The 13,196-nt window shown below is 41.4% G+C and overlaps 2 protein-coding genes across 2 annotated transcripts in view; both read right to left on the reverse strand.

The window, feature by feature from the left end:
• The window catches only part of LOC110465966 (tripartite motif-containing protein 2-like), an 11,354-nt gene extending 7,028 nt beyond the window's left edge, over nucleotides 1-4,326 (reverse strand). The window contains exon 1 of the mRNA XM_021522183.1: nucleotides 3,946-4,326. Coding sequence (XP_021377858.1) covers nucleotides 3,946-4,326 — 381 coding nt within the window. The remainder of the gene's footprint in view (nucleotides 1-3,945) is intronic.
• Nucleotides 1-13,196, reverse strand: part of LOC110465979 (transcription intermediary factor 1-beta-like) — a 104,648-nt gene that overhangs the window by 19,320 nt on the left and 72,132 nt on the right. The window lies entirely within an intron of this gene.

Below are 13,196 nucleotides of genomic sequence, written 5' to 3' on the forward strand. Positions count from 1 at the left end.
GGGGATTTCTGCGCATCGAATTCGCGCCGGGTAACAGTTCGCTCTGACGGGAAAACAGTTTTGACTGTTTCACCCCTACAGCCGAAAATGGACAAAAGGCCAGAAACAGTCAAAAATAACTAATTACAATTTATATAGACTATTGGGTAATAATCCACAATAACCCACTCACAGCTCATCATAAACCGCTCATACATATCCCACTCACAGCTCATCACAGTCCAAATACAGCCAACTTACAGCCCACTTCAAGCCCGCTCATATCCCACTCACAACCCACTCACAGCCATCTAACAGTCCACTTACAGCCTACTTCCATCCCACTCACAGCTCATCACAACCCACTCATAGATATCTAACAGTCCACTTACAGCCTACTCGCATCCTATCCACAGCTCATCACAGTCCAAATACAGCCAACTTACAGCCCACTTCAAGACCGCTCACAGCCCACTCACAACTCTCTCACAGCAAACCCACAGATCATCATAGCCCACTCACAGCCATCTAACAGTCCACTTACAGCCTACGTGCACCCTCTCACAGCTCATGACAACCCACTCATAGCCTATTTACAGCCCACTTACATATCATTTACAGCTAATTTACATCCCGACGACAGCCCACTCACAGTTCATCATAGTCCAATCACAGTTCGCTCACATCCCACTCATAGCCCACTCACAGACCACTCACTGTCTACTCTGATCACACGTATTGCCCGCTCGAATCCCACTCACAACCAACTTACAGTCCACTTACAGTTCATTACAGCCCATACACTGCCAACTCATAGCCCACTTCCAGCCCACACACCGTGCATTCACAGACCATTCGTAGCCAAACTCACTGCCTTATTACAACTCACTTACAGCCCACTTACACCCTACTCACAGCCAACGTACATTGTGGCATTCAGTTCTTAGGGTAAACAGGCATACACTGAGGATAACAAATGAGGAGCACAGCATCACCACCATGTTCCAGGTTTCAGATAATTTAGATATGCAATAGCCATTACAATCTGCTGCTGTTGAAGATAAAGTTCTGCACGGAAAAGAATATTTCGGCACTTTCCCTATCATTTAGTGTGTGATCACCCCATAAAAGAACATCTACATTGTCATGAATATCGTATTTTAAGATTATATCAGATAAGTACTGCTGTCTGTTACGAGTATAATTAACACAAGTAAATAAAACATGAAAGTTGTCCTCTATCAGAAAGCCACAAACACAGCAAGGTGAGTCAGAAAGGTTTTTGTGGATAAATATTGGTTTAATGAGCTACATTTGAGTCGGAGTCTAACATGGAGTATTTGACCTTTACGATAACCAGTAAAAAAATAGTTTGGTGCATGTCTGATACTGTTATTATCAAGATGTGTTTTTAGTATTTTAACTGATGGTTTTTCTCTAATATTTAGTGGTAGTTCATTCCAGATGCGAATTGAAGAAGGTAAAATAGATTCATTAAATAAAGTTTGTTCGTGTTTGTACAGACTGATGTAAGTCAGATCTTCTTGTATTGTAAGTGTGATTGTCGGGGACTAGAGAAGATGGATAGTTAGGCGATATTTTGTTGACCATTTCATGATACTGTATTAATTTGTGTTTTTTACGACGATCTGCTAGTTTTTCCCATTTGGTGTCTCTATATAGAAGTTTTACATTAGCTAGTTTGGTACCCCCTGTAACAATTCTGGATGCCTGTAGTTGCACACTTTCTAATTTCTCACTTAGATAATTTGGTTTATTGTCCCAGACTATGTCAGCGTATTCCAGAATGGGTCTAATAAATGATAAATACATTTGTTGTACAGAATTTCTATCAAGTTTGAATTTCAATTTTATAAATACATTTATACATTTTGAAGCAGATTCTATCTATGATTTATATAAACATGCCATTAAAGATTTGACAAAAACCAAACTCCAAGATGCCTGTCACTAGACACTTCAGAAATAACACTATTATTTAAGTAAAGATCACCATGGTCAGGTTTCAAAGCTTTACGACTCAAGCTGTCTTCTCTTATGGCTGAGGGTACCATAGGGCTCACAAATACAAGCTGATGTCTCCAAATACTCAAATTTTAACAAGCAAAAACTACTCCCATCATAGTGTTGTCGTTCCGCATTTAGGAGCAAAAAGAAAAAGAAATCGTGGTAAGTTCTAACAGTTTCTTAATCAAGTCCATTGCATATATAGTAGCATACCACAAAGTGCAACAATTTCTCCCAATTGAATATTCTAACATTGTCTATGAATACATTCTCACGCCTAGTTGAAATCCCCTCCCCCTATCCAATTCCAATAATGATTGCTAAGCATCACAAACATTTCTAGGGTTTCTAGGTCTCTTTAAAAGTTTAATTTGATAGACAATGAGGAACACAACACAAAGGTGAATTGAGAACCAGAAGTCTTGGATCATCATTTATACTTTATTTTTGTACCCTTTATACAAGAACCAATGTTTGACGCTGACTGAAACGGGATGAGCTAATGAAGGAATAGAAACACAAGACACTGTATTAACATTATTTACAATATTTAATTCCCACATATATTAAGAAAAAAAGTATATTACATCCACACTCACATTCACACAGTTAATTACATGTATTTATACAGAGAACATCATATCAATGGGCAGCTATCCATCTTAGTATACAATGTCCTTGAGGCCACCAATCTACACAGGTGGGCAGATATCCACCTTAGAGTGTGTCCAAGCAACAGGCTGCCCCTCAGCCTAATAACACCAGTCCACCACAGAACCCCGCACATATACCACGCAGGCACCACGTCCGGTCACCACGGTATGCATAGTCAGAATACACAGGGTAGATAGGGTCACAACCTTCTTCTTTCCCTAAGTTTCGGTCGGGTCCCTTTCGGTCAGCTACAGCATTCCACCACTTAGCTTGGTCATCTTCCCCACTAAAATACCTCTGTATAAATCCTTAAGTGCAGACTGACATGTCACACTTCTACTGGGAGTAAACTACAATATAAAACAAATAACCCACTGAATAATGATATCATGATACCCTATACTATTTACAACAATGGTTGGTCATCTTCCCCACTAAAATACCTCTGTATCAATCCTTAAGTGCAGACTAACATGTCACATTTGTACTGGGAGTAAACTACAATATAAAACAAATAACCCACTGAATAATGATATCATGATACTCTATACTATTTACAACAATGAAACTGACTTGATTTAATATAAATATGTGATTGAAAAGCTTAACTATACACTTCCCAAAAGTACGGCGAACGACGCCTTAATATTTAACACCCACTAACCCGTGCGTCCCTTCTAATTAACTGATACCTGCTACCCTGTATAAGGACACTATTTAGTATAAACAATACTAAATAATTGTGATATAGTGTTGTAAAATGTCATATAACCCTGGTACTTATTGTATAAAACCTAATATAACCAAACAGTACTATGAGCGCACGTGTTTTCACCCAAACCACATAGATATCTATAAATAGCTCATTATATAAAATATCGCTGTTTATCTACACAGCATGTTCAAAACAATCACACAGATGTTACTAAAAGTGTTGATGGGTACGGTACTCACCGCAAGTTGTAGTTTGCGTTCTAGTGTCCCATTTCTACGCAGTGTTTACGTTTGCGTGTTGACATGGCGTCGTTTTCCAACCGCTCCCCCCCCCATATCCGGAACACGTACCCCTAGTCTGAACGCGCGAAATACAAATCACATTATGCGCACTACAGTGCTATGTTACACATGCTCCCGTTAAAAGAATGAAATTTTGAGAATTTCATTTCAGTCAATACACAAACCACTGCAGAGAAGATAGTTGCAGTCTTCCCTAATTGGGGTCACATCTGTTATTGTCACCATATCACATGCTGATCACAAGCGACTGAGACAATCCGCCCCAACATTGTCCTTCCCGCGAATAGCGCGTATCTGAACTCGATTTGGTTGCATAAGTAAGGCCCATCTCATCAGTCGGGCATTGGTTCCTTTCAGTTTGTTTAGATAAACCAATGGCTGATGGTCGGTTTCGATGATGAATTTGCGTCCATAGAGATAGCTTTCAAACTCAAAAATTCCCCAGACCACTGCCAAACATTCTTTCTCAATAACAGCATAGGCTTTTTCCGCTCCCTTGAGCTTTCTGCTGGCATAAGCAACCGGAAAGAGTTCACTATCCTCGTCCTGCAGAAGGACTGCTCCGATACCATGGTCTGAAGCAGCAGTATGTAGTATAAAATCAGCCTCCAAATCAGCCAGCTTCAGAATTGGACTTGTAGACAGCATCTTTTTCAATGTGTTGAACGCTGTTTTCTGAGCATCCGTCCATATCACTTTGTTAGGCTGACCCTTCTTTGTAAGATCAGTTAACGGAACCGAAATTGCGGCAAAGTTTGGGATAAACCGATGAACGAGCGGACTTGGGATTTAGTTTCTTGTCGCGGTGCTTCTAGAATAGCCTTAACCTTGTCAGGGTTTGGGAACAATCGCTGTTCTCCAACAACGTGACCTAAACAATCCAGGCATTGATATCCCAAGGGACATTTCGACGGTTTCGCGGTAATCCTGGCTTTCCGTAATCGTCGAAACAGTTTACGCAGAATTTGCACATGGTGGTCCCATGTCTAGGTATAAATAAGGATGTCATCAATGAAGCTGTCTATATTGCCCATTCCATGGAGGAGCTTCCTCATCAGGCGACAAAATGTTGCTGGTGCGTTCAATAATCCGAAAGGCATAACTGTGAATTGAAATAATCCAACTGGTGTTGTGAACGCTGTCTTGGGTTTGGAAGACTCTGCCATTGGCACTTGCCAATTACCTTTGCTGAGATCGAGACGTGAAAAATGTCGATGTCCTGACAGTCGTGAAAATATATCATCAGCATTAGGCATCGGTTCGGCATCGAAAACAATGATTCTGTTGATAAGGCGATAATCGATGCAAAAACGATTGGTCCCATCCTTTTTCTTGACGATCACGACGGGCGCTGCATATGGCGAATCCGAGGGTTCAATGACCCCCATCTTCAACATCTGATCCATCTCCTCTCGAATTGTTTCCTTCATATGATAAGGGACAACGCGACCTTTTACTCGTATGGGATCATCTGTTGTTAGTTTGATTTCGTGCTCAACTAAATTCGTCTTCCCTGGGACATCAGTTAGTACTTCATCAAACTTGCTCAGCAGAGTTTTTGTCTGATATTGTTGGCTCTGAGCTGGCTGCTCAGATACTTTCACATCGTCTACTGTTTGTGTCCTGATTGGACTCGGTATAGTCTCTAGTTGTGCTGCAGAAATATCATCACTGTCACATCCTTCATCCTCCGTGACGATAGACGCGCATACCACCGACAGAACGCCAGGTTCTTGTACCATAGCTGAACTTGCAGAGGTCGTGCGTTCAACATACCTACGAAGCAAATTCGCGTGTAGAGTTATGCTTTTTCCATCGACATTGACTTTATAATCCATCGTTCCTTTCCTTTCCTCAATGATGTACGGTCCTCTCCACTGCATCTGTAATTTGTTGCGTTTGGTAGGAAGAAGGATAAGTACCTTCTGTCCTGGCTCCATGATCACATCTTTTACCTTCCTGTTGTAATACTTTGCCTGTCGTGTCTTGGCTGCCTTCAGTTGCTCCCGTGCAAGTTTGCAAGTCTCCTCCAGCCTCTCCTTCAGATCAACGACATATTGATATGTAGTCTTGACGTCTACATCAGGTACCTCCTTGTTCCAAAGCTCGCGCAGGATCATCATCGGACCTCACACTGTTCTGCCAAATAACAGTTCAAAAGGGGAAAACCCAAGGGTTTCCTGAGGAAACTCCCGATATGAAAACAGTAGGGCATTAATATACTTGTCCCAATCTTTGGGTCTTTCGGAGCACATCCTCTTTAGCATTTGTTTCAGGGTCCCGTTGAAACGCTCGACAAGGCCATTGCACATCGGATGATATGCAGTGGTTGTCAGTTGGCGATATCAACAGCAACTCGTTGAAATGGAATGTCTACTAAAGGCATTGTCCCCAGAGGTACCTTTGCGACACGCCCTTTAGGGAACGTCCTCTGGCAGACGTCGCATGATCGGCAGAGTCTAGTTACATCTGCGTTTACTCCTGGCCAATAAAACTCCATCATTATTCTGTCGTTTGTCCGCTTGGTTCCTAAATGACCTGACATCATCGAGTCGTGTGCCAGACGAAGTACAATTTCCCGATACTTAGTCGGTACAACACGTTGTTTGAATGTCCTACCATTTGCTACCGCTGGGCTTTGGAATTCTCTATAAATCATGCCGTGATGTTTGAAAAATCTTGATTTCCCTCCATCTCGCCGTTCCTTGATTTCGTCTCTGTCAACCATTTCTCTCATCTTGTCCAAAGTCTCACCCTCCTGTTGAGCTGTCTTTATATCCGACGGTTGAACCTCGTTAAGAGCTTTTGTCACCTTGAGGGCACGGTAAGGTCTGGCTTGGAGTCTTTTCTGAGCTCTAGTCTCGACAGCCGCTACCTTTTCCTTCTTCTGACTCCAATTAGGATTAGGTTCATCTGGGGCTCGGGCTCCCTCTATGTTTCCAAGTATAAGGTCGTAGACCGGCGTTTCCATGCACCAGGCCACCACAGGTCCAACATAATATGGAGTGTCTACCATGACGTTAGCAGTAGGTACCTGCAAAGAACTGCCATCAGCAAGTGTACATGATCGACTTTCGCCAGTCATTTGATCGAGTGCCACTAGACTTCTCTTCAACACCACACCTGTACACCCAGTGTCCCTCAAAACGGAAACTTGTTGACTCCCAACTAAGCCTTCCACTACTGGCATCTTACGTGGTGCTGGCATCGGTAAATTACACGATACATTTATGTCTGTCGCATCCTGTAAGTCGCCTCCCTCATCAGTTGACTCCTAATCAACAAAATCATCAAGTCTTTCGTTTCTTCTTTGTCTCTTATTCCCTCTTTCTCTCCTCACCGACTCACATTGGTTTGACACATCTGCAGGTTCAATATGACTTGATTTCCCAGTAACAGACATCACGCGATTCTTAGAGCCCCTTTTAGGACATCTGTTTGCAAGGTGATCCGTTCCTTTGCACACGTAACACTGTCTAACGCTATCCTTCAGGTTGGCGGATGACACAGGTTTTACTGTATCCGTTTGATCTCGCTTACCAGTTCCATGAGACGAACTTTTACTGCCATTTTGCTTTGGTCGCACTAAATTGCTGGGGTTACCTCTGGCGTCGGCAAACTGATCGGCAAGTTTTGACATTTCCTGCATTGATAAAGGGGTGCACTCCTTTAAGAAAAGCGTCAGTTCACTACCACAAGCCTGCAGAAACTGGTCCCTAACCATCAGGTCTTTAAGTGAGTCAAAGTCTTAACCAGTATTACCCATCTCTAGCCACCTGACAAAGTAACTCTCGAGTCTTACGGCAAACTGAGAAAATGTCTCTCCCGTCTCTGGTCTACCTGACCTAAACCGTTTTCTAAATCCATCCTCTGTCATTTCAAACGTCAGTTTTGGTCCCCAAACAGATTGTGATGGACTCGCTCCTTCAGTCTTAATGCTGAACTTCTCTTGTAACGTAAGAAGTTCCACCTTCCTTCGATGTTCCTCCACGGCCCGTTCCTCACGCTCCTTCTCAAGTTCACGCTGTAATGCGATTTTCTCTCTCTCCAGTTCACGTTGAAAGGTGAGCTGTTCCTTCTCACGTTGAAGTTAAAGTTCCTGCTGTCGTCGTTCTTCCTCTTGCTTAGCCTCATCACGTTGTGTCTGTCGCTCTTCACGCTCTCTGGCCTGTTCCCCGCGAACAAACTCAACAAGCGGTGCACCCGACAAACCCATATCGTTTCCTAACGCTATCAAGTCTTTTAAGGCTGACATAATGCTTACAAAAAAAATGCAAATCACAATGTAAACAAATGTATTTATTCAATTCCTACATTGAGATAAACAATCACACTATCCCACCGCTGCCACCATAAATTGTAACGGGATGAGCATATTGTAAACTCTAATGAAGGAATAGAAACACAACACACTGTATTAACATTATTTACAATATTTAATTCCCACATATATTAAGAACAAAAGTATATTACATTGCTAAGCATCACAAACATTTCTAGGGTTTCTAGGTCTCTTTAAAAGTTTAATTTGATAGACAATGAGGAACACAACACAAAGGTGAATTGAGAACCAGGAGTCTTGGATCATCATATATACTTTATTTTTGTACCCTTTATACAAGAACCAATGTTTGACGCTGACTGAAACGGGATGAGCTAATGAAGGAATAGAAACACAAGACACTGTATTTACATTATTTACAATATTTAATTCCCATATGTATTAAGAAAAAAAGTATATTACATCCACACTCACATTCACACAGTTAATTACATGTATTTATACAGAGAACATCATATCAATGGGCAGCTATCCATCTTAGTATACAATGTCCTTGAGGCCAACAATCTACACAGGTGGGCAGATATCCACCTTAGAGTGTGTCCAAGCATCAGGCTGCCCCTCAGCCTAATAACACCAGTCCACCACAGAACCCCGCACATATACCACGCAGGCACCACGTCCGGTCACCACGGTATGCATAGTCAGAATACACAGAGTAGATAGGGTCACAACCTTCTTCTTTCCCTAAGTGTTGGTCGGGTCCTTTTCGGTCAGCTACAGCATTCCACCACCACTTAGCTTGGTCATCTTCCCCACTAAAATACCTCTGTATCAATCCTTAAGTGCAGACTGACATGTCACACTTGTACTGGAAGTAAACTACAATATAATACAAATAACCCACTGAATAATGATATCATGATACCCTATACTATTTACAACAATGAAACTGACTTGATTTAATATAAATATGTGATTGAAAAGCTTAACTATACACTTCCCAAAAGTACGGCAAACGACGCCTTAATATTTAACACCCACTAACCCGTGCGTCCCTTCTAATTAACTGATACCAGCTACCCTGTATAAGGACACTATTTAGTATAAACAATACTAAATAATTGTGATATAGTATTGTAAAATGTCATATAACCCTGGTACTTATTGTATAAAACCCAATATAACCAAACAGTACTATGAGCGCACGTGTTTTCACCCAAACCACATAGATATCTATAAATAGCTCATTATATAAAATATCGCTGTTTATCTACACAGCATGTTCAAAACAATCACATAGAGGTTACCTAAAAGTGTTGATGGGTACGGTACTCACCGCAAGCTGTAGTTTGCGTTCTAGTGTCCCATTTCTACGCAGTGTTTACGTTTGCGTGTTGACATGGCGTCGTTTTCCAACCGCTCCCCCCCCCCCACATCCGGAACACGTACCCCTATTCTGAACGCGCCAAATACAAATCACATTATGCGCACTACAGTGCTATGTCACACTGACGTCCCTCTAACATCTTTTAGACAAAGCGCCCCCTACTGGTCAACAACTACCATCAGGAGTACTCAATGCCCTGTCGTCACAGTCGGCCGCTGTGGCCTCCAATCACTCTCCACAAAGTCGTACATCTTATGTAGGAAATTCACTTTCTTATTTCATTCAGTGATTATAACAAGTTTTTCCCCTTATAGACAGTTTAATGATCAGATGATTTTTGTACGACTTTGATTTGAGAGACAGAATCCATTCACCTGTAGGCCAGCAGGGTCATCGATTACGATCTTGATCCCATCGTAACAACTACGCATATTCTCAATGTAGCAAACATTCCATTTCAAAAATAGATGATCAACTTTATTAAAATTTGTAAAACTGGAAATGACTGGTGACAACTATATTGATAATAAAGCCATACAACACACACATACATTCGTACATGTAAGATGAGGACGATAACAAACCAGGGAAATGACAGGGTCCAGTCCTAAAGACAATCAGCGACCGTCCAAGTTACACCTAGTGACTGTTCTAGTGACAACCAGAGATTGTCCAAGTTACAACCAGTGACTGTCCTAGTACCAACAAGTGACTGACATAGTGACAACCAGTGACTGTACTAGTATCAACGAGTGACTGTCCTAGTGCCAACAAGTGACTGACCCAGTGACAACCAATAACTGTTCTTGTTACAACCAGAGATTGCCCAAGCGACAACCATTGACAGTCCTTGTGCCAACCAGTAACTGGTCTGATGACAACCAGTAACAGACCTAGTTACAACGAGTGGCTCTCCTAGTGCTAGCGAGTTGCTGTCCTAGTGAGAATCAGTAAGTGTTCTACTGACAACAAGTGAATGTCCTTGTGACAACCAGTGACTGTCCTAGTGACAACTGCTGACTGCGCTAGTTATAACCATTGTCTGTCTAATTGAAACCAGTGACTGTCCTAGTGAAAACTCGTGCTTTTCCTAGTGACAATCAGTGATTGTCCTAGTAAAAACCACTGACTGTCCTAGTGACAACCAGTGACTATTCTAATGACAACGAGTTACTGTCCTAGGGACAACCAGTGAGTGTCATGGTGACAAGCGGTGACTGCCCTAGTGTATACAACCAGTAACTGTCCTTGTGACAACCAGTGACTGTCCTAGCGACAAACAGTAACTGTCCTAGCGACAACCAGGGACTGTTCTAACGACAACCAGTGACTGTTCTGGTGAAAACCAGTGACTCTCCTAGTGACAATCAGTGACTCTCCTAGCGACAACCAGTGACTTGACGCATAATTGAGTCATCTTTAAGAGAAATTCCTTTTTGTTTTTTCACCTCCTGGTTTTAAGAAATGTCCATTTGTTATTGGAATGGTGACAAAAATATGTTCATGTTGGTACAATTTGGTGCTTCAGGTGCATATCTGAAAAAAGTATAAGAGAATGTTTTTTCCAATATTTCTCAACTGTGAGATCTTCTGAAGAACTATAAATCTTGAGATTAGAAAAATGAAGTGTTTTGTTTTACAGATCAATGACAAGTACATAGCACCGTTTACTGGAGTCATTTACCAAGAATCCAAAGACAGTTACCTTCTCATTCCTAGCGAGTTTGACGGCTTCCTCAAGCGAACGTCGGAAACGAAAAAAAGTGCTCAAAAAACGCTTATGAGAATGCAGATAATAGTTGACAATCATGAGGAACGGGACAGAAATATTCATAGTAAGGAGGGATATAGTGAAGATTACAGTGACGATGAGGTGGAAGGTGTGAATGAAATAAGTGTTGAAGTCATGCTTGTGTATTTAGTGAGACCATTAAAAGCTATTCAAAAGAAATGGTGATTATTGTTCTGCCTTTAAAAAACTGTTCTGTCCTTAATGAGAGTGTGATAGTAATGTCTTTCTCCGTGAATCCATTGAGTTCTACATCTTCATGTATTATCGGTCAAGGTTAAAGGGTCAATCGTCGCGGGCAGAGCATCTGTCCTCTCAGATACAAGATATCTCACGAACCTCAGAACAGATTTAGTTCACATTTGCATCATAGCATAGTAACATCAATATCGAGTAATGTAAAGATCTCAATTTAATTCTTTTAATATCACATTATATCTGATTAGAATTTGGTAGTCATCCGACAAGGTTAAAGGGTCAAAGGTCACGGATAGAGTACATTCCAAGTACGTCCCAAGTTTACCTTGTACCTGAACCACACTACACGTCTGACATGTCGCTTGAAACTATTCCTGCATTAATCTAACGCACATGGGCAACACATATAGAGACATGTCATATGGTATCTTATATTTGTTTTCTCTACTTTCTAACAACCTTTTGTCTAGTGCCTCCCCTGACAATACCTGACCTCTGGCTGCAGTGTTGAACATTCGCTTAAGTGAGAACAGCAATACGTTCTGTCTCTGGGACATACCGAAGTCCTTTAGAAGGAAGTTATTTCCTGCTTAAAACGTTCAGCGACAAATGGCAATCCATTGCCGGTATAATATGACTGGATGGAATACTGTGTTTGGTGCCATCGGCATGGTGTTTCAAAGAGGTAGCACTCTAATGTCGGATCCAACATACCGCATCCCACACACATATCTTAGACATATGGAGGCATGTCTTTAAATGTCCTTAGGTATTAATAGGACGTTAAACAAAAACTACAGAATACACAATTCTACTTAATGTAAATGTCGATAAATCCTAGGAAAACCAATACCACAGAGCTGGATACGTAAGACTGGAGATCAAATAAAACACATATGTTGATGTATTTGCCTTCTTGCGATAATGCGGATCTGATGCCTGCTACCTCCTAGGTACCCTATGAAAAGCAATACCACAGAGCTGGATACGTAAGACTGGAGATCAATTTGTTTGTTTGTTTGTGTTTTACGTCCTCTTAACAGCTATGGTCATTTAAGGACGTGCCAGGTTTTGGTGGTGGGGGAAAGCCCGAGTTCCCGGAGAAAAACCACCGCCTACGGCCAGTACCTGGCGACTGCCACACGGAGGCCTCGAACCCGCGACCCAGTGGTGGCAGGCTAGTTGTAGTAGAATGTCAGACGTCTTAACCACTTGGCCACCGCGGCCCTTGGAGATCAAATAAAACACACATGTTGATATATTTGCCTTCTTGCGATAATGCGGATCTAATGCCTACTTTAGAACGCTACCTCACTGCCATGCCGAAGGCATCTAGAACAGCATTCTGCTCAAGAGTTACGCCCACTTACATTCTCTGCACCTAGTAATATTGACTCAGTAATTAGCTGAACGTGTTATTCTCAACAAAGTCAAGGACTCAATATATAGGTGAATTAGCATTACATGACATAAGTCAGACTCAATAACAAGCTGAAAATGTAATACACGACAAATTTGCGGACTTCATTGTGGACAAACTTGCAGCCTCGACAAATTCACGACAAAATCGCCAACTCAATAAATAAATGAATGTAAAGTACAAAATCGCGGACTCAATAAATTAGCTTGGCGAACAACAAAAGACATATCCAAATCAAAATAGTCGATTTTCTAAAATAATGAAATAACAAAATTTCACGCAAAGAAAAAGTGATTTATTGAGAAAAGAAAAGTCTTTTGAATGTTCATCAAGAAGCTAAGAATGTTTCATAGAGCACATACGTGTATGACAAAAATATCCACGTGGCATTAGAACTGGCAATAATATCGACAAAACAGTATCCTGTCTTTTTCACAAG

This window comes from Mizuhopecten yessoensis, unplaced genomic scaffold (genome assembly GCF_002113885.1).
Source record: "Mizuhopecten yessoensis strain PY_sf001 unplaced genomic scaffold, ASM211388v2 scaffold11109, whole genome shotgun sequence".
NCBI classification, from domain to species: domain Eukaryota; kingdom Metazoa; phylum Mollusca; class Bivalvia; order Pectinida; family Pectinidae; genus Mizuhopecten; species Mizuhopecten yessoensis.